Here is a 21821-nt window from a genome sequence, read left to right on the forward strand (position 1 = left end):
GCTTCTCTGCAATTGATTCTCCATTGGAAACTCCTTTGATGCCTTCATAAGCACTCAGAGGCAGACCTAAGTGCTTGGGCGGCATGGGCAAGACTGAGAGAAGGCACAAGACTGAAAAAACCAACCGCTCCTGGGCCTCCTGTGCATGAATAATGCAAGCTATCTTAAAGTCAGGTAGGCCTATCAATGTAATGCCCAGGCTAATCCCGTGAAGCTAATCCAAGCATCGGATCGGGTGCTCTAGTCCCAAAGAAAGGTCAACATTAGAGACCAGACTGTTGCACAGCTCAAGTCAGAAAGTGAATCCTGCCTTGCAAAGCTGCAGTCCAGGTTGCCATCCCTGGGGCTGAAAACGTTCGCCCAGAGGCCAGGGGCACGGCTGCTGCCACAAGGAACCAAGGGCGGCACCTTCTTTCAACAACCCCGGCAGCAGAGAAGCAGCGGCTGCTTTTCCCAAAGGCTTCGTAGGCTCACGGTGGAAACTGTGAAAGTCCTTCCAAGGTCTGAAGAGGGAAAGTTAACCTGCTGGTCAGCAGGGCCTCAAAAGTATCCTCATTCACAAACCATTTTCCACCTTGAGGCAAGAATGGAAAAGCTGTCCAAGTCATGGATGATAGAGCAAGTCATGACCTCCCCCACCCCCCAAAAAGTATTCTTGACAAGAACACATTTGTCAATCCAACCAGGGTCTCATTCATATCTTTTAGTTCTACATCAAGCTTCGACCTCTGGGTCAGCAATCAGATCACACAAGCCCTAGGAGGAGCCTCTGACCCTGTAGTCAAATCACAGAAGCCAGATGTGGGATCTGGTAGGGGCCAAGAGAAGGCAGGCATCTCCTCATGGCAGCAAGGGGCTAAGGGACCCTGGAAGGCTCCAGCCATTGGTGGATGGAAACACAGGAATCTTTCAGAGAGGCAATGTTCTGCAGTCATGTAACACTGATTTTTTGCTGGTATCTGGGGGGAAACTCCCATTGCAAGAATAGATTGGCTTAACAACCATTTGACCTGCTTAATGACGGGTCACTTGCTTTACAACTGTTGTAAAAATTGTTGTAAAATCAGGAAATTCCAGGCACAACTGTGGTTGTTAAGTGAAGGCTACCTGTATACAATTTTAATGCCACTCAGGTGATCAAGTGGCAACCAAAGAACGGTCTGACAGCATAAAGCTTTTTCACACACACCCCTCAAACTGCTCAGAAAAGCTTCAGAAAAATGGAGTGGGACCTTGTAGCTCATCTGAGTCTCAACATCTTTTTTATAGTGTGGTGACCAAAGCTGGGTGCAGTATTCTAGGTGTGGTTTTACTAAGGCTTTATATAAGGTATTAGTACTTCACTTGATCTTGAGTGTATCCCTCTGTTAATGCAATTTAGAGTCATGTTGGCTTTTTTGGCTGCCGTCGCACACTGCTGGCTCATATTTAACTGGTTGTCCACTAAGACTCCAGGATCCCTCTCTCAGTCACTGCTATTAATCCTGGTTTCTCTCACTCTGTGTGTGTCCTTTTGGCTTCTCTTACCTAAGTGTAAGACTTTACTTTTCTCTACATTGAATTTCGTTAGATAGGGCCCAGTTTTCAAGTCTGTCAAGATCCATCTGGATCCTCAGCCTATCATCTAGGACAGGGGTGCCAAACTCATGGCCCTTGGGACAGTCGTGTCACGTGTTGGCCCTGTCCCCGCCCAGTTTAGCAAAGGGGGGGGAGTCCTGATATGTTACGTGATGAGGTGAGTTTGACACCCATGATCTAGGGTGGATAAGTTCCCCTCCTATCCCCTCATCTAAGTCGTTTATGAAGATATTGAAGAGTACCAGGCCTAAGACTGAACCTTGCAGTACTCCAGTGCTTACTTCCCTCCTTGTGGCTACGGTAAGTTGACTACAGTTTATCAGCCAGTTAAAAATCTGCCTGGTGGTGATGCTGTCTATCCCACTTTTTTCTAGCTTACCAAGAAGTAGGTTGTGGTCTACCTTGTCAAATGCCTTGTAGAAGTCTAAGTATACTATGTCCTCAGCATTTCACTGGTCTACTAATTTAGTCACTATGTTGAAGAATGAAGTAAGATTTGTTTGGCTTGTTCTTAAAATGATCTTCAGAAAAGCTCTTAAGACTGTCAGAATTCTCAGCAAAATATAGAAAATCCTATTAGACAAAATGTAAGTGTTAGTATCAACTGCTGAAATTGTTTTGAACGCTTCCATTCAGAAGTTAAACAGCCAGCTGTGGTCCCTTCTCATTCTAACAAACTAAAAATAAGCCATAGAACTTTTGAAAGGAGGAGTCCCACTCTCATGAATTGGCCCAAAAAATTCCTTAGTACAACTGGAAAGTACATTTCAAATGTAGAAGGCCAGAGTATTCCAAGACCTCCTGCAGAGATCATCAGGGGAGCCACAGAAGTCCCACCAGCGCTAACCAGCAAGATCACTGCAGTCCAGCAACCCTGAACAGCCATGCTTTGCCCAGCACCGCCCTCCCCCCCTCCCAATTACAGCATCCAGCTCCTCTGCAGTTATTTCACTGAAAGACACTCCTGGGCCAGACTGAACAAGAAGGGTCAGCTGGGCTTTCTGGTGCAGTGGCAGGGACCAGCTCCAGCCTCCTCTGAGGATTTGAGGATGTCTTTAGCTAGCCTGAAGTCATCTTCCCTGCCCCCCCCCCCCGGAGAAGCAGCTTTAAACTTTCTCAATCTCATTGAATAACAAAGTTAGAAGGGACCTTGGAGGTCACTGCTTACATTTCAGTTATCTTTTATGTTAGGATGATCTATATCAGTGATGGTGAACCTTTTTGCCCTGGCATGCCAAAATTGTGCATGTGCCGCAATGCAATGCGACCGCCCCCACCCCCACCCCCAGGTTGCCCATTGGACCCGTTTTTCACCCTCCCCAGGCTTCAGAGGCTTTCCTGAAGCCTGGGGAGGGTGAGAATGGTCTCCCCCAGCCCTCCAGAAGGCTGAATATCAGCTGGCCGGCGCACACATGCGGGCTGCAGCTGATGGCTCGCGTACCAGCAGATATGGGTCCATGTGCCACGAATCTATATAGTGACTAATATGATAATGTTGTACCTATTCATCCTGGTCCATTGTGTAGTTCTTCCAATGCTAAAACTCAACAGGAAAAAAGCAGCTCCATTTAATTTTTGGTTGTCAGCAAGAACCAAAATCAGTTTCCATGGACTCTGCTCAGTCAAGAATTAGAGTTCAGTGTACTTCTTCTCATTTGCCGGTCATTTTGCCAAAACTTGAAGAACTAACTGTTTCAAGAATCAGAATTGTAACATGTTGCAGGCAGGTCCCTATACGCTAGATTTTGCCCATTGAGTTGTTAGGGAAAGTGAGAACTGAGAGTTCACACAAGAGTCCAGTCCTAGTTCAAGTTCTAGGTATCACCTGAAGCTAAGAGAGTGCTCACAACAGAATTCTGTCTTTCTGAGGTCAACAGGACCTCAGGACTCGCATCTACTTGACTGCAGATGGTCCATGCCTATTGGATTGTCTAGGTCTACTGGAGGATCTTTCAACATATTCACTGGAAGATTTAAACAATTTTTTAATCTTAGTTTAGTTTAGTTTTAGTTTAGTTTTATTTGTCTTGTATGCCGCCCACTCCCGAAGGACTCCGGGCGGCTTACAATAAACAAGGGAGGGGATAAATAAACAAAACAATACTTTAAAATCCACAACAGTCACAATTTCCGTGGGGCTAGATATTTCGAAAGCCCCCCGGCCTGCTGGAGCAGCCAGGACTTAACGGCTTTGCGGAAGGCTGGGGGGGTAGTAAGGGTCCGGATCTCCATGGGGAGGTCGTTCCAGAGGGCTGGAGCTGCGACAGAGAAGGCTCTCCCCCAGGGAGTCACCAGCCGACATTGGCTGGCAGATGGAATCCGGAGAAGACCTAACCTGTGAGATCTAATCGGTCTATGGGAGGTAATCGGCAGGAGGCGGTCTCTCAGGTACCCAGGTCCGATGCCATGTAGGGCTTTATAGGTAACGACCAGCACCTTGAAGCGGGTCCAGAGACTAATAGGTAACCAGTGCAGCTTGCGGAGGATAGGTGTGACGTGGGTGTACCTTTAGATGCTTGTAAAGGTTTTGCAAGATGTCAAAGTAAATTTCACTGTGTTCCATTCTGACTACTGATGCACAAAAGCACTCAAAAGACAAGCCAGGTATTGAACAACAGAAACAGAAAGGAATTAAGTAGACGGCCATCACCAAGTAGCCCAAGCCCCCATGTCAGGAGCACGTGTGAGTAGACCGGTGGGAAGTCAAGGAACAAATGGGGGGGGGGGGGGGCGGGCAGGTGCATGAGAGCCAATCTTCTCATTCTGTGCTTTGGCAGAAAGTACTGAACAGCAGGGTTAACATCACAGACAGACATCTGAACTATGGCAGCCACTGAAGGCTGCCCTTTGGTTTCTCTTCACTGAAGCAAAGCAGGGGCAATTCCAGAGGCAGGAACAGATTTGCAGAGATACTCATCAACAGGTAGAGTGTGAGTGGGGAAATGTGCAGGTACCTAGTAGAAGCACTAGTGTAGCCCAACCTGACTTCACTAAAAGGGTGGAGAGGGTAGCCGCAATGAAAACAATAAAAGTGTTGCCCTCACTGTGAAGGATGCCATCAGGAAGTCTTCTTGTGAAGAAAAACTGCACACACAGGTGGGAAATCAAAGGATGCTCACAACATGAATAGTGATGATTCGGTAGTGGGGTCTTTGTAGCTCGGGGCAATGGCAGCCATGGAAATGCTGGAGCTGGATCCAGCTCGCCTGCTTTCTCCAGATAGGTAGATGTCAACTTCTCAAATTCTCAGCAATAGGACTGCCAGCTGAGAAACTCTAAAACTGGAAGCTGGGGGATGCCGTTGTACCTCCTAAGTATTAGCTTAGAAGTTCTCTAACCACAGTACCTGTAACAGCTCTCACTATCTTGTGCATGAATTCCAAAATGTGGGTGTGTTTAAGATTTGATAACCATCCCGAATACAGGTGCATCAAAAAGTTTTATGGAATATGGAATTGAACACATATTCTATCTATTAAAATAGCTTAGGAGTCCCTAAGTATACCCAAACAGCACCACACATCCTGTAGATGCAAGTACACACCTGTGGGAGGAGATCAGCACCTCCACTGCCAGTCACCTGTGGAAGAAAACAGAAGGCTTGGTATTGGTAGTATCATAACCACATACCAGCCAAGGTTAGCATTTGTCCAGAGTTGTGTAGAAACCACAAGAGAGAGAATAAAGAACTTCAGTTGAAAAAACCAGAGGCAAACAACATGACCACAGCACAACCATCCCAGTTCTGGGTCAGCAGCACCTGCCAGGAGGGAAAACCACTGAGAATTAAGCAGGCCATCGGGTGAGACATTTCAGCATTAGGAGAAACCCAATATTGATCCAGTAAAAGCTCCATCTCAGCCAATAGGCTCCAGGCTTTGGGGCCAACAAATCTGATTCCACACTTAACACCTGGATGGAGCAATTTCCAACATCTTCCTGGGAAAACTTCATATGCGTACAGGTAGGCCTCACTCAACAATCATCACTGAACCTGGAATTTCCACTGTAAGTCATTGCAGTTGTTAAGCGGGTCAACACATGACTTGACTCAATTTTACAACCATTTTTATAAAGTGAGTCATGGTGGTCATTAAGTGCATCCATTCTTCCAAATAAGCAGATTGCCAGAAGCTGGCAAAAAAATGGCACAAGTCACACAATCGCAGGAAGATGCACCTGGTCATGGATGAGGGCCTTTTGCCAAGGGCCCAAAGGGCAACCACATGATTGCGGCAGTGTGTGTGTGTGTGTGTGTGGCACAGGCAGGAATCGTGGCTTCAATGACGGGTTGAAAGTAACTTGGGATGGGGTCTGTCATAACTTCAAACGGTCATTAAGGGAGTAGTACCTCTAGTTCTTACTCAGTTGCAGTGATTGTGCTACAAATCCCAAGAGCAAAAAGGAATCACAGGGAGAAAGGCAGAGCTGCCTTCATGTGGTTCCATTCAACCGGCATCTAAGTCAGAGCAGAGAGAAGTGACTTTATGCCAAATAAATCTACAAACTAGTCTAGTCACATCTCGGCTCCGAGTGACTACAGAGATGGATGCCAGTCAGAATCCATGGACTGAGCCTGTGTCACTTTCATTACAACCAGTGTGTGTGTGTGTGTGTGTGTGTGTGTGTGTTTGTGTGTGTGTTAGAGGGAGGCTGCAGGGGTGCTCAGTCTCAGCCCCTCCGATTCTGCCCATTCTTGCTTCAGCTGCTGCAAAACTCCTTGGCAAACCTGAGTGGGTGACTGGGCTGATGCCAGACAGGAGGGATTTTCTTCCAGATTCATTTAACCAGCTCTGCCGAGCATAGATTGATCAGGGATAAGATGGAACTGCTCACCGAGCTGTGGAAAAATCCTTCAGAGCTGCCAAGAATTCCACTTTGATGAGTGGCCCTACACATCTTTAAAACACACAGAGAAACCAAAGGGATCCCTCAGATGCCTTAACAGATTGGTGCTTGAAGAGATTTGGAGTGGCAGTGATTTACTGTTTGGCCAGAAAGTGATTTGTCTATTGGAAATGACAGCTATCAGTTCCTTCCATATTCAGATAATATCTCCTTTGCTGTAAAATAAAAACCAGTTCAAGAGTGGGCTCCCATACATGTTTTAACAGTCATAACTACATATGCAAGATCATGTTCACGATGGAGTCACAAACCAACCAAAATGCCTTTTGCTTAGTATGGAAGTTCCTGTTACCCGGCCAATAAACTCCACCTCCACCACCATCCGCAAGACGAAGTTAAGTACTGAAGAAGGGGCACTGCCAGGTACCTGGGCAGCTAGCAAGTCAGCAGAGATGAAGCTTGTTTCTGCAACTCCATTTTACATGCAGGCACTCCCAACTGGCAATCTCTGGAACCGGGGTTCTGACAGCCCAACTGGGTAATGCTGTGCGTCCTGGCTGCCCTACCTCTGCATCTGTTTGGAAAACTCTGGTACGGGATGGGTGGGTGTCGAGACTAATGAGTCTTCATTAGGCTGTCAGCATGAGTGGCTTGGAAAAGGGCAGTCCAGATCATCCCATTAAACACACACATCCTGCTGGAACTGACTACGTGCAGTTAATCCACTGAGTCTCAGCCATCCCACCCAACTTCACCTTCTCATTTCAATATAACCATAGCTTATACAAAACTCCTAGATACAAAACTCCCCCACCCCCCAAGCAATCAGGGTTAAGGTATCTTCCCCATGTCTGTTCTTGCACTTCAGATGACCTCCCCCCTTTCATAGCAACCTTCCTCCCTGCGCACCTCATCTGCCTGCTTTACAAGCCACATTCCTCTCTCTCTTCCTGGCTCTCCATGCCAGCGGCTGTTCTTGCCCCAATGCCCTTCCAGCAGCTTTTCTTTGGCTACCACAACTGGCAACCTAAATTGGCTCTGCAAGTGCTTGGTCTGAAATGGTGGGCACCAGCCATATGGCACTCCCCCAGTGGATCTAGAAGGTTCATGCAATGGCACTCAACGCCCACAACTACTAACATTTTCTGAAAGCAGTAAAAACAAAATTAAGAGTTGCAGTCCAGAGCTAACCTTTTGCTGGGGCTTGGCCAATATGAGTTATCGCTTTATTCCCTGGTGCTCGTGGTTTATATGCCACCTATCCACACTAAATTCAGCCTGTCACCATCCAGCAATCCTCAAACCCCTAGTTCTATTACTTATGCAGCCTCATTACATATGACACTGCAGAAACAGCAGGCATACACAACATAAAACAACTTTCCATCCACCGAATCATCACTGTGCCTGTGATCTTAAATGACTTATTTGAAATATAAAATATTTCTGAGCTAGCTGAACACCCCCCACCCCTCTTTCATAGCAGGTTCGTCTCAAGGGAGCCCACCAAAGGGATTCCATGGGCAGCAGAGTAGAAGGATCGGCAGCCATTCCACCAGCCTGGTCCAAACTTGCATCCAGCTCTTTAAAATAGAAGCAGACCTGCAGAATCACTTTGGTTGCATTCAAGGGAGACGTTTGTTCCCTATCAACAATCACGGTATAGTTTAAGGTTCCAAATGCACTCATACACAGCCCCACGCAAACAGGCCACAGTAACCCAAACCAAATACAATCAAGGCCTACGTCGTCCTGGTCAAATCTGGCATCTGCAATTGGTGTACTAACACTAACTATGAAGACAAACTCTGGTGGACGTTCCGCTTCTAGGAAGTCATCAGACTAACATTTTAGGGGGAGTATAACCCCATCCACTGTAAATCAACCTCCTATTGTCTGATCTAACTTGCAACCAATCAAGAGTCCTTCAGTCTTGTTTGAACTGATTTTCAGTTTTGATTGACTGAACACCACAGGCTAATGTCCCATTAAACAGACGCCTCGGACTGCAACAGGAAAAGAGGGCAGAACGTGGCTTTATCAAGATCCTGGTTTTCCAGCCTCCTCACACGAGGCAATCTACCCCCCCAGCAGCTTCATTTAAATAGCAAGCTCTGAGGCACATTATGATCACAACTAGAGGCATTCAAAATGCTTTGAGAAAAAAAGGTTTCCACACAACCAGTCACAGGTGCCAACAAAAAAAACCTCTGGAGCTGATCCAGTCTGCCCAAGCTGCTCTGATTCTTGGCACTGACACCCAAGATGAATGGGTGAATCAAGTGATAAAATAAACAGAGTGGTGTGACTTGGTTCCAAGTGCCAGGGAGAGCAGAGCAGGACCAAAGCGGCTGAGGAGGGAGGGGAAGTGATGAAGAGATTCAGATCCTGCTGTCAGAGGCGCTTCAGGAGCCATGTTAGACCTGCCAATCTTGTAATAGTCACAGATCACACTGTGGTGCCACACACAGAGTGCTGGGGAGAGAGTTGCATCTCTCTTTAGGTTGTTCTGACACGACACTAGTGGGTTGTGGGCAGGCCAGCTGTGTCTGGGTGCCTCAACCTGAGCCATACGTCTTCCCAGTTCTTTCCACACACGACAACTTTTCCTACCTTCAATATGTCTCCTCACTGTCCACACAGCATTAGGATTACCGGGCAACTCGGAGACTGCCATTTCAGACACCTAGCAAGACAAAGAAGAAGAATTTAAGACGCAGAACATTTGTGAAAATGAAATAGCCTTAAGGGCTACAATAGCAAACATAACAGAATCAGGGTGATGCAAGCCTTCCTTCCTTTCTATGCAGCTAATTCTCAACTTTGGGCTCAGCCTGTCTGATGGGGCTTCTTACCTCCAGGCCGTGTCTCAGGACCCTCAGAGACGAACGAGGCCCCCTTCCACATGCCACATACAGCTGAGGGGTATCTTCGTTTGCAAGATCAGCAATCTGCACGGAAATCCAAAAAATGTAATAAGAAACCAAAACACCCATCCGAGGTCTGCTTCTCTCCCAAAGCAGGAAGACAAAGGCTGTCACCCTCTGATGTGACGGGAACGTAGACGTGACTTAAGCCTGGAGAATTTAGCACTATAATGAGCAACACACAGCAGGATTTAACTGTAAAATATGATTAGCCCCAGGCCATTTGTCTGGCAGGCAGGCCCAAGCATCCTGACTTTCAACATATCACAGTATCTGGCTTCTTTCTGTCAGGAGGTGTTTGTTATACTTTGCTTGCTCACGTGAATGAAGGCCAAAGGAAGTTTCCTGTTTGCAGGTCTTTGTATTTTGTGACACACACAGACAGACACACACACACACACCTTCTCTTCTGCTGTGCTACCATGTCCACTATCCAGCCTTTTTTGTCTTTCCTATTGACAATTGTTAAGTCTGAAGTGTTGCTGTATGGTAGAGGCTTGCCTGTTTAAATTCTAAAGTCCCAGAGCACTTTACATTCTTCACTCTCTACAACTTCGCCTATTTTGTGGTCCCACCAGTTCTTGCTTGCAGGCAAATGGTATTTCATGCAGAGCTTCCAATGCACCATTCTTGCTTTTTGTCATGCCATTGTCTGTAGGGCATCTGTGCCATCTTCTTGCAAGAGCTAACCAGATGTTCTGCTGCTTCTTCAGCTGCTTTGCAGAGATGGCCTTTGTGGTCAGCTGCTATCTGCTCAATTCTGGCTCTGTGTGCTTGTGTTCGAAAGGCTTGGTCTTGTGCTGCCTCTTTCTTCAGCTTCCCTGCTCTTAGTCATTGCCAGCTCTCAAATACTTGTCTGCTGCTCTGTGTGTGATCGTGCGTGCGTGTGTATTGGCCTTGCCATGTCTCTTTTCTAGTCTCCATTTGGTCTTTCTTGTAGGCCAACTTGGTAGTCAAGCTGGCCTACAAACTGCTAGCACTGATGTGTGATAGCATCAGTGTATCTTATTTAGCCGACGACTACTACTACTACTACTACTACTACTACTACTACTACTACTACTACATGTATGCCACCCAAGTCCAGGTAACAAGACATTAAAACAGCACGAAAGCAAAAAGAAAGGTAGATTTGGAAAGGTAACACAATGTGAAAACAAAGTAGCCCCCTAAAAGGGGGCTTCAATCATGCTGGCCAAAAGCCTGGGTGAAAAACATCTTCAAATCCTTCAAAATACCAGCAGGATGGGGGCCATTCAGGTCTGAGAGAGACCCTCACTTCAGAGGGCAGGTGCTATAACAGAAAAGGCATGGGCAGATGGCCCTGTTTAATCAAACGAATCCTACAAGACTGAGCTGCCCAGGCTCCATGCCATGCAGGGTTTCACAGAGAGTGACTGGCATCGTGAATTGGCAGAAACCAACCAAGTGGTGCAGCTCACAAAGTACAGGCATACCGAGGAATGCTCATTACTGCCCACAACTTGGGAAACCTCTGTGTCACACCCCTCCCCTCTGGAATCACACACACACTCACACACGATCCAAATGGCTCCCATCCTGATCTCCTCCCAGATCTTGGGGCAGGTTGATGGAAGAGGTGTTTTTTTCTGAGATGTATCTCTTTGGGATGCTTATGAATTCTTTTTTTTTTTTGTCTGTTATTGCACTGTTTGGAGATTTTTTTTACCATTATTAAAAATTATGGTTATTGTCTTGCTGAGCTTTTTCTTGTGTTTGGTCTTGGATACTAAATATATTTTGATTGATGTATTGTTTGTGAAGTATGTAATATTTAGTGTTATGTGTAGAAATTCATGGAAAATAGTTTTATTTGCCAAATAAAATGGCTAGTTATTACAAGAATACACTGGGAATTGTTCCTTAACAGTCATACTGGTACAATTTCTCTGAAAGTAGTGATTCCTTTTTAAAGAAGAAAATGGATCTTACCATTTTAATGGGGAACTTTAAAATTACTCTTATACTGAAGGGGGGAGTTGGGTATTGGCATGATGAACACTGATGACAAAACCCAAATGCTAAACTGTCGCACAGCTTATGCACCTGGAGGCCTAATGAAAAGCGCTGACCTGACAGCAGCAGAAACACATAAAATATGGAATTGTTCATCTTGAAAATGGATTCACCATTTGATCCCCTAAATAAGGAAGAGAGCAGTAGCTCTGGGGCAAATTACCAGCAGCAGACAAGCTGGCACCCCACCCCCGCAAAAGCCACCCATGTGGAAGAGCAACATACCTGGCAAGACAAAATTGGAGAGAGACTATCCAGCTCATCCACCAATACCAGGTTTTTAAGAGGCCGGGGCTGGAAGAAGAAAGTGTCCCCCTCCTCCAGAGGCATCGCAGAGGAGAACTCGGGCTCATCGTCATCATCTCCAAGGTGGGCAATTTGGTAGAGGTAGCTACAACAGAAGAGGGGCAGGAAGGGACAGGCAACCAGAGGGGCTTCGTGTCAAACAAGATGAAAGGGCACGGCTCCCCCCGCATTGCCTTTCTCTGCAGACTGCCTTCCCACGCTTGAAGGAGCCCCAGATAGGGAGAAGGTAGAGCTAGATGCCAACCAGAAATCCTTCAAGGCACACCTCTTGCTTTGAAAGGGAAACTGGAGGTCTTACTTACTGGTTTCCAAATTCAGAAGCCACAAAAAGAAAGCCCGTTTTCAGCACACACATGGCTGCAGCCATAGGAACGGTGTCAAAATACTTCAGCCGAATTTCTGTGACCTGAAACCAGCAGAAAGGCATTTCTGCATGAGACGGTCCTGGTGGTTTTAGGTCTCTCTTTCTCTCAAACTAAATGTGCTCAGACTTACCATATCCTCATCAGTCTCCAAGGTGATCTTAAAAATATCACCTTGCTCTGTTTGAGCTAAGAAAAAAAACATAGACTTGGTCTTGTGGGTAGCAGAGCAAACAAAGATCATGCCTCTCTCAGGGTCATCCAAATCATTCTGTCAAAAAAAGAGGACCAGGTTAGTGGTTGCAGTACAAAGGCTGGCCTGTAAGGGCCAAAGCCAGCTGTTTAAGAGCATGAAAGAACATCTGCCTGCATTTCTGAAAAGCCTGGAATCAACTAGATGAAAAAGGACTAGGGACTGTCCTTGAGGAAGTCAAGCACCTTCTCCATTCTCTTTGGAGGTCCTAAAAGGCGTGACCCCTCTAGGCTCCCCAAAGAGAGCAAATGCAACAAGGCTCTCTTCCTTGTTCTCCAGCTGGACAGCTTCATAGGTAGCTTTCCGGTTCTCTTTATCCAAGCCTTGGTCATCCTTACAGGGAGATTTGAGAGATTCAACACCCCTGAGCATGATAAAGTCTCAAAGGACAGTTGTCAATGATGCAATTATCAAGGCCAAGATTTTCTATATTTTTCCTTGTTTGGGGAGAAATCTGGAGCTTTTATTTTTTTTAAAAAAAAATCTAACTATTTCAGGGCTTGCACTGAGATGTTATGTTTTTCCTCACTATTTCCTACCATTCTCCTTTTCCTCCAAGGACGGCAGAAATGAGGTCTAATACATTGGGATGGGTTTTTTTAGGTACTGAGGAAATAATGTTTTCAGAAGAGTAAAGATCACAAGATACTTACCCTCCTCCTGGGAATTGGACATCGAATATCTGGCTGGTCACCAAAGTTTTTGTAGGTAATGTAGTTTTCAGAGCAAATCAGTACCCCACTCGGACCATCGGAGCCTCCAGGAACTATAAAACATGGTCATGAGCATGGCCAAAGAACAAAAGGAATCAGTTCGGGGGGGGGGGGGTGTCTTTACATAAAAAGGGAAAGTTCTTTCTGGCAACATTAAGGTTCTTTCTGCAAAAAGATTGAATGGCAAACATTGAAAGGGCTTCACCTATCCTTTCTCGGTTTGCCTATCATTATTAGAGGTCAATGAGAAGGACCGGGTGACCAATAGCAATAGCAATAGCAGTTAGACTTATATACCGCTTCATAGGGCTTTCAGCCCTCTCTAAGCGGTTTACAGAGTTAGCATATTGCCCCCACAGTCTGGGTCCTCATTTCACCCACCTCAGAAGGATGGAAGGCTGAGTCAACCTTGAGTAGCTGAGATTTGAACCGCCGAACTACAGCTAACAGTCAGCTGAAGTGGCCTGCAGTACTGCACTCTAACCACTGCGCCACCTCGGCTCTCTATAGCAAGGAAATGTGTAAGTGAAAAGGAGGAAGAGAAGTATTCAGAGGCTGGAAAAAGAATTTTCTGGAGCAGATTTTCAGCCTTTCAAGAAAGAGACTGTGGGAAAAGTGCAAAGAAGAGCAACTAAGATGATTAAAGGCCTGAAGACTAAAACATATGAAGAACAGCTGCAGGATTTGGGTTTGGCTAGAAAAGAAGGTCTGGGGTGACTTGATAGCAGGATTCCAGTATTTGAGAGGCTGCCACAAAGAGGAGGGGGTCAACTTATTTTCCAAAGCACCAAAAGGCAAGACAAGAAACAAGGGTTGGAAACTAATCAAGGAGAGAAGCTACCTGGAATTAAGGAGAAACTCCCTAACAATGAGAACAATTAACCAGTGGAACAGCTTCCATTCAGAAGTTGTGGGTGCTTCATCACTGGAGATTTTTTTAAAAAAAGACTGGACTGAAATGGTTTAGGGTCTCCTGCTTCAGCAGGGGGACTAGAAATCCTCCAAGGTCCCTTCCAGCTTTCTTCTGATTAATTGCTTAAGGTTTCAGAATGGAAGTTCAATACACTCAAGCTGTTTGTTAGAGGATGAAACAACACTACTAAGATTTTATTAAAGATTCTATGGCATGCACAAAACATTGACGAATCTTTCTTTGGGTTTATGAATCCTGGCTATGTGCCTTTGCCCTACAAGGGCTGAAAAAAGAGATACCTGTTATTAGAAAATTGCCGTGTTCTTCCAATGGTTCGCTGTACTTCCTGACCACGTGGTTCAAACCTAAGTCTAACTCATAAAATGTCAGTGTCTGCTGGGTGTTTGCTGCAGCTTCCCCAGTGGGGTCATTGTCAGCTTCCTAAGGGGAAAAAATACCAATTAAGTCCCATGTGAAATTTGAATAGATTATACTTTTTAAAAGTACAATATGACAAGGACATATCTAATGGAAATCACGCTACAATCACCTGTAAAAACTGGCAAAACTCAAACAATTAGAGGATTCCTATCTGGGCTGCGAAGCTTCCTGAGGCCTCTGCAGAGCCCAGCTATCCAGAGTTATGCCAACAGGTCCAGAGCACGCAACCCCAACTTTACTGCCCCAAACCATACAGGCTCAGAAGCCACATCAGACAGAGGCTCCTCCGGCTCAACACTCCATCTGTCGCACAACCCTGAGCTGCAGTGCAGGTGCTCCTTTCCGCTGCTTCTCAGGAATGGCCATTCCTGCCTCAGGTGAGAGACAGCTATAAACAGCAGCAGCTACACTGAAAGCCTCTCAGTCCACAAGTCCTCCATCTCGCTGAAACCATCTAATGTACAACTGAGGACAACTCCCCTCTGTGTGCGTTGAAGGATTACAGGGTGTGTGTGACATTTTACAATGGCCAGAAGTGTTTTGTGGTACATAAGCATCCTTTCCAAGGCAATTGTAGCTTTGATTAGTTATTAAATGACATTTGTAAACCAAGAGTAGCCTCAGCACAGATAGCAGAGAATCACAAAATCCATAGAAATGGATCCAGGCTAACATTTTCATTGTCCATTCCTCTCCCAATAGCTGTAGCTGCTGTCACCACCAAACAGGTGGGACAGAGGCATGGGGATTTTAGAGATTCTCCTTCCAAGTCAACGCCAGCACTGCACAATCCCAAGCTAAACACCTATCCCTGCCAGCCTCAAAGTACAGATAGGGTTAACTCCTGCACTCACTAGGAGCACCTCTAATACACACATTCCTTGTGCTGAAGAATGCACTCATGTTGCAAGCCCAGGAAAGAAGCAATTTCACAACTACAAGCCAACTACCAGCATTAACAATGTCAGCAAGCTGACCTAACACCGATCTAGTTATTTTAGAAATCATTTGAGAGAGAGATATTACCTCATAATCCATTTCCAGGCAAGCAAACATGGGATTTTCAAACCCAACATCGACTCCAACCACATGATAAACCAAGGTGTTGGCCTTGTGGGCTTCCAATGGGGAAGAAATGGTGAGCCGAGCAGCTGCGTCTCTGTTCAGAATGTACACAAGTTTCTGCTTCTCAATGGCACCTGCAGGCGAAGAGAGGAAGTGCTGAAAGGGAAGGTGGGGGGCCCTCAGGGTCAAAGCCAGCCAGAGCGTGTCCTGCTCAGCCTCTCAAAACCCAATAGGCCAGCTGAACAGGCGGGGCTCGGAGCTGCCATCTCACCTGGGCTCTCCTTGCCCTTCCAATGTCACGATCAGAATACAGAATAACAGAGCTGGAAGGGGCCTTGGAGGTCACCTATAGTCACCCAAACTGCTCCTTTAAATTAATCAGTTTCGTTTTCCGTCAAAATCTTATCCAGTAAATTCAAAAGTGGCCTATTTCAATAATTCACAGATGTGTCTCAGAGATATATATAGGAAGCAAAGCTAATCTGGCACTAATAGAAAAGGCAGTCACATCAGAGGAAGTTAGTCTCAGGTGAGAACTTAATTTAATTTAATTTAATTTATTAGATTTATAGGCCGCCCAATCCCGGAGGACTCCGGGCGGCTTACACAGAACAAGAAAAAAAAAAAAAGATAAAAATTCTCCAACATGCATACAATCAAATTGGGGCTGGATCCTACATAATAAGGTCAACAGCCCCAGGCCTGCCGGAACAGCCAGGTTTTAACAACTTTTCTGAAGGTCATGAGGGTGGGCGAGGTCCGGACCTCTGGGGGTAGCTGATTCCACAGGGTCGGAGCGGCCACAGAAAAGGCCCTCCTCCAAGGCCCCGTCAGCCAACACTGTCCGGCTGACGGCGTCCTAAGGAGGCCCACCTTGTGGGAACTTATCAGCCGTTGGGAGGTATGCGGCAGTAGGCAGTCTCGCAAATACGCTGGTCCTGAGCCATGTAGGGCTTTAAAGATAATGACCAACACCTTGAATTGCGTCCGGAGACCAATTGGCAGCCAGTGCAGCTCGCGAAGGATAGGTGTAATATGGGTGTATCTCGGTACACCCAATATCACACTCGCGCGGCTGCATTCTGCACTAGCTGTAGTCTCCGAATGCTTTTCAGGGGTAGCACCAGAACATCCTTTATTTATTTATTTATGGGCATAGTTTCAACTTCTACCCTCAAAACGACAGTAGAGGGCACTGCACACCAGAACAACTAGACACCAGAATAGGTTTTCCCCGAACGCCATCATTCCACTAAATAACTACCGTATTTTTCGAAGTATAAGACGCACCTTTTTCCCTCAAAAAAGAGGCTGAAAATCTGGGTGCGTCTTATACATCAAATACAGCATTTTTGCCTCCCGAAGCCCCACTCCCTTCACCAAAATGGCTGTGCAGAGCCTTATGGAGGCTTTCAGAGAGCTCCTGGGGGCTGGGGAGGGCAGAAATGAGCAAAATGGGACTTTTTGCCCCTCCCCCAGCAGCTCTCTATAAGCCTCCATAAGGCTACGCATGCAGTTTTTTCACGAAAAACAGGCAGGTTTTTTGCTCTTTGGGGGGGGGGCACCCCCCTGGAGCACTCTGCAAGCCCCTCCAAGGCTATTCGTGCCTTTGTTTAAAAAAACGGGCCCATATTTGCAAAAAACGGGCCGTTTTTCAGAGGTTTGCAGTGCAAAAACTGTTTTTCCCCCTTTTGGAAAGCTCTTTAACTGATCGATAAGAATTATATTGCTCAAGTGCTGTGCCAGCAGAAACAAAGTCTTAGGTTCTGCAGATTGTCAGCGATTTCCTTCTCCAGCACATGGATAAATACACCTGGAAACATCTACCTCCCTACCTACGCTCTTTCTCTCCCTACTTACCTACTGTATTTCTCTCTCTCTCTCCCTCTACCTACCTACCTACTCTCTCTCTTTCCTTACCTATCTACTGTATTTCTCTCTCCCCCCCCCCTCTATCTACCTAGGTACCTACCTACTCTCTCTCTCTCCCTATCTACTGTATTTCTCTCTATCTCTTTCTTTCTCTCTATTCCTCTACCTACCAATCTACCTACTCTCTATCTATCTATCTACTGTATGTGTATATATATATATATATATATATATATATATATATATATATATATATATATATATATATATATATATATATATATATATATATTTAAAGTCACAACCCCTGGTATGCCCAAATATGGGAGGAAGGTCACACTTCCACTCTCTGTCTTCGGCTCGTCACAAGAGACCATCCAGACAGAAACCCAATATTTTTTACTGTTGCCTTTTTGTTACATTTGTCAGCCCCTCTCTAGGACCATAAATGGGATGCAGGGTAGGTGAGGGAACAGTGTGCAGCCACAGAAGTGGTTTTTCATGAACATTTTGAACCACAATCTTTCCCAATGTAATTGATTCTTCAGCACATTCTTCTCAATATGCAGTTGCTTGATGTGAACAAAGTCAAACCTAGACTACTTCATAAAGCTTAAGCAATACATTCAAATAAACTCTTGTAAAAAAACATACATTATTTCTCCTGGAATGCTGAAAGCAACATGGGGCAACAGTGTTGTCCAACAGTATTATCCTTTTAGCTTCTAATCTTTCTAGAACAATCCCTGAAAAACAAATCATCTAGTTCTGAAACGGCCATACCTGCACAAAATGATTTTCAAGCTTATGAGCTGCCTGTTCCTATAGGAAGCCAGGGTTGTTTCCCCACTGTAGCACAGCTTCTCCAGGTTACAGCAATAGGACTAAGCTTTAGTCTGCAGTGACAGAGTCTTCTATGACTCTAGGAGGCAGGCTGCTGTTCCACCGCTTCACAGCTCTGACAGTCAGCAAATGTCTCTTTTGAGGCTTCCACTGGCTGGTTCTCCTCCCATCCTCAGGCACCGTGGAGAATAAATCCACACCTTCCCTGTGACAAGAGGTCAAAGACCAGACAGATTTGCACTGGTCCTGCTCTTTCCTCCCAGGCCACTTCCGGGTATTGAGAAGAGGGGAAAGGTTTGGCCTGCAACTCCAAGTCTGTGGGCTGCCATGGGGCTCTACATTCTTCCTGCTCCTATCAACATGAAATTCCTGGGTGAGGTCACTGACCAGTGGGGCCAGGTATTAGTAGCTAGAAAGTGTACCTCTCTGCTGAGACAGGGATCTGGCCTGGTGACTGGAGGCTGTGGGGTATGGATCAGGGCTTCAGATCAATATTGAGGGGGCTGTGGCTTTTCACTATTCCCCAACCCACCCCCATCCAATGGTGTTCCCTCTTTTATGGAGTTGCACTATGACAGACTGAACTGGTGCAGGAATTTGGAGATCTTCCTGGACTCGGTTCTGCTTCATGTAGTGCACTAATTGTGTCCTTTTCTGGGACAGAAGACGCTGCTTATGATCACTCACACTCTACTCATTCCCACAGAACTACCACAATCCACTCTCTATGGAGCTACCCCTGAAGAGGATTCAGAAGCTGCAGCTGGGCCAGAATGCAGGAGCTCAGAAAATTATGAGGGTTTCTTGGGTTCTCCATCTTCCATCTTTCCTACCTGAGCTATGCTGACTCGCAGCAGACTTCTAAGTATAAGGGGCTTTCATGCTTTTTCTGCCACACTACTGAGCTCGGATTGGCCCCATGCCTACTGATCTTCTGGGAAGCCTTGAACCTGATGGTTTGCCCAAGGTGGACGCTAGGAACATGAAGTTAGTGAAGACTGAGTAGGTTGCTATGATCTTGTTTTTATTCTCAGATGTTATTTTTAAATGATGTAGTAATGGTTTCATGATATGATTTCTCCTTAAACTCCATTTGCTGCCCAGAGTTGCTAAGGTTAAAGAGGCAGCCATCTATATCAGTTATATCGATCAAATAACTCTCCTCTTAGCCTTCCTGTTCTTTAACCTAAATGTACCCAAAAAATTTTAACCATGCTTTATAATATCTAGCCCCCACCACTTGGCCCTCTTTTCAGTTCCTCACCAGTCTTCTTATACTGTGCCAACCAAAACTGGACAATGCCACAGGTATGGCCTGAACAGCTGAACTATCACCTTGCATAATCTCAACATTATTCTATTAATGAGACTAAGATTACATTGGCTGTTTTGATAGCTGCTACACATTGCAGGTTTATTCTTAACCTACGGTCTACCAGCAACCAAGATTTTTCTCATGAATATTACTGCCAAGCCAGGTACTACCATATTATTGCTTACTCATCTGACTTCTCCCATCTGTGGAGAATTCTACATTTCTCACAACTGAACTTCATTTTGTTGAAACACTAAAAAAGGCCTTTGAACTTGGAACTTGTCTTCAGCGATGCCCTCAATTCCCACCTAACTTTGGGGATTACACAACTGCTGAACATCCCTTCTGGTTCCTCATCAGTCATTTATAGAAAGGTGAAGAGCACTGTGCCCTGGGCAGAATCCTGAGGTCACCCACTGGTACATCTCTCTTTCTTTCAACCAGTGTTCCTTCATACACTGAATCTAGTTTTTGTCACCAAGATGTATTTAAAAGCCAACAAGTAATTATAACAAGAACCTGATCAGAAATGGATCCAAGTATCTCCATAGTTTATTTCAGAGAAGAGACATGAATTCCTAATCATCATTTCAGGCCAAACTGCTGGTTTTTTAACTGATTCCATAAAAAAATGTCCTTGTGAGCACTGGCATTTGAGTCAAAATCGTGACTTTGCATTCTATAAGTCAGCTATGTCTTGATCTTGTTTTCAGTTATTTTGGGAAATATGTCTTTCTGCGAAATCCATGAATTCTGATAGGCTGTAACCACCATGCACTACCCAAATTTTATGATGGCACTTTTGATACTTTTTCAAAAATCCAAACAAGCCCCACAAGCAAAAACATTAAAACCTCTGATCAAAACACTTACTGGCCATTTTCATACAATACTAGCTTTACAGAATAAACCACAACCAGCTGAGGCCAGACAACATGCTAAAGCATAAACCATAAATTCATAAAACATGCAACTCAGAGTCAAATCATTGCCAAACGTAAGTGCAATAACACAGATATGGACACCAGACAATAATGGCATGCATCACCCAACATTTGTATTTGTAATAGATTTCTTTAACCATTTCCCCCAACTGCCATTCGCATACAACTTACTGATCATGACAGCCCGCCCTTTAGGATCCACAGCCAAGTACTGTCCAGGAACAATTCTGCGGCAGCCACTCTTGCCAAAGGTTTCCTGATGAATTTTCTCAAATATGTTTTTAGAAGGCTGGTATTCCAGGATGACAATGCGGCCTGAGTCACTGCCCACCACAATGTAGTCCTTGGTCCCACCAGTTAATCTGAAGGCCATGAGGGAGCGAATGATGCCAAAAACCTCTACCGTCAACAAGGTATGAACCTTTCCAGTGTTTGGATCAGGACGAAGCAATTCCAAGATTTTCCCACGGGAAACAACAATTTCTTGCTGTTTAGTACCTGGAAAATGCAAGATACAATCAGCAACTCAGGAGAAATAAAGCCTTAGCCTCACCATTAACTTCAATCAAATGGCAGTTAAGAGCCACAAACCATCCTTCTCTTGATTTCTTGTTTCTAAACTCCCACACTGCACCCCATTGTTACCCAAACCCTTTTAGGAAAAGGTGGGCAATGTTATGTACAGAATGTGGATTCTGTAAGTTCCTTAGTGGGCAAAACAGTTTGGACTGGATGCCAGTTGGACAAAACCTAATGTGGTGAGTGAGCTGGATCTTTTTAGGTGGGACTCTTTCTACACTCACGAAAATGGACCCTATTGGGTTGCCCCAATGTGCGGCATCATAGGGCTCTCCTGCTGTCTCCCATCTTAACATCAAAACAAAGGCATGCATGAAGTCCTCCCCCAGTTCAAAGCAAAATACTATCACTATGTTGATGATACTCAAGCTATTCAATGCTGCCCAGGACCAAGACTTGGGGAGGCTGCCAGGGGCAAAATAAACTCAGATTAAATCTTTCCCAGACCAAGTAATGCAACAAAGAGATATTTGAAGAGCATCAATTCCAACAGTCAACCAGGATGAAACTGTGCTCTTCATGAAGCAGTTGGTTACTGATTGGGAGCTCTAGTGGAATTGGAAATGCAGGATCCCCTTGCTTTATGCTAAAGTCAATTTCCCCCACAAACCTCATCTTAACCTCACATAATTTGTACCCAACTACATAAAAGGGGTTTTGTTAACAACATGAGTAAAATTGGATGAATTTTTTTTGAAATATACTTGTATTGTTTTTACATTTAAAAGTGCAGTACCACGAAGTTGAAGTGACCATACAATCACATTATATACAAATAGTCTCATCCATTAACTATTAGACTACTTAATACATTATCCTTCTATC

General features: G+C 45.2%; 1 protein-coding gene and 1 non-coding gene across 2 annotated transcripts in view; both read right to left on the minus strand.

Moving 5' to 3' along the window:
• SF3B3 (splicing factor 3b subunit 3) overlaps positions 1 to 21821 on the minus strand; it is a 40484-nt gene that overhangs the window by 16177 nt on the left and 2486 nt on the right. Inside the window, exons 3-11 of the mRNA XM_032230762.1 lie at positions 20589 to 20915; positions 15405 to 15577; positions 14237 to 14378; positions 12965 to 13077; positions 12192 to 12329; positions 11999 to 12102; positions 11616 to 11781; positions 9282 to 9377; positions 9040 to 9112 (exon numbers count right to left, since the gene is read on the minus strand). Coding sequence (XP_032086653.1) covers positions 9040 to 9112; positions 9282 to 9377; positions 11616 to 11781; positions 11999 to 12102; positions 12192 to 12329; positions 12965 to 13077; positions 14237 to 14378; positions 15405 to 15577; positions 20589 to 20915 — 1332 coding nt within the window. The remainder of the gene's footprint in view (positions 1 to 9039; positions 9113 to 9281; positions 9378 to 11615; positions 11782 to 11998; positions 12103 to 12191; positions 12330 to 12964; positions 13078 to 14236; positions 14379 to 15404; positions 15578 to 20588; positions 20916 to 21821) is intronic.
• LOC116518196 lies at positions 19989 to 20071 on the minus strand. The gene has a single exon (XR_004256521.1). It is a non-coding gene; the product is annotated as a small nucleolar RNA SNORD111 (small nucleolar RNA).

Source organism: Thamnophis elegans, chromosome 14 (assembly GCF_009769535.1).
Source record: "Thamnophis elegans isolate rThaEle1 chromosome 14, rThaEle1.pri, whole genome shotgun sequence".
In the NCBI taxonomy this organism is placed as follows: Eukaryota; Metazoa; Chordata; class Lepidosauria; order Squamata; family Colubridae; genus Thamnophis; species Thamnophis elegans.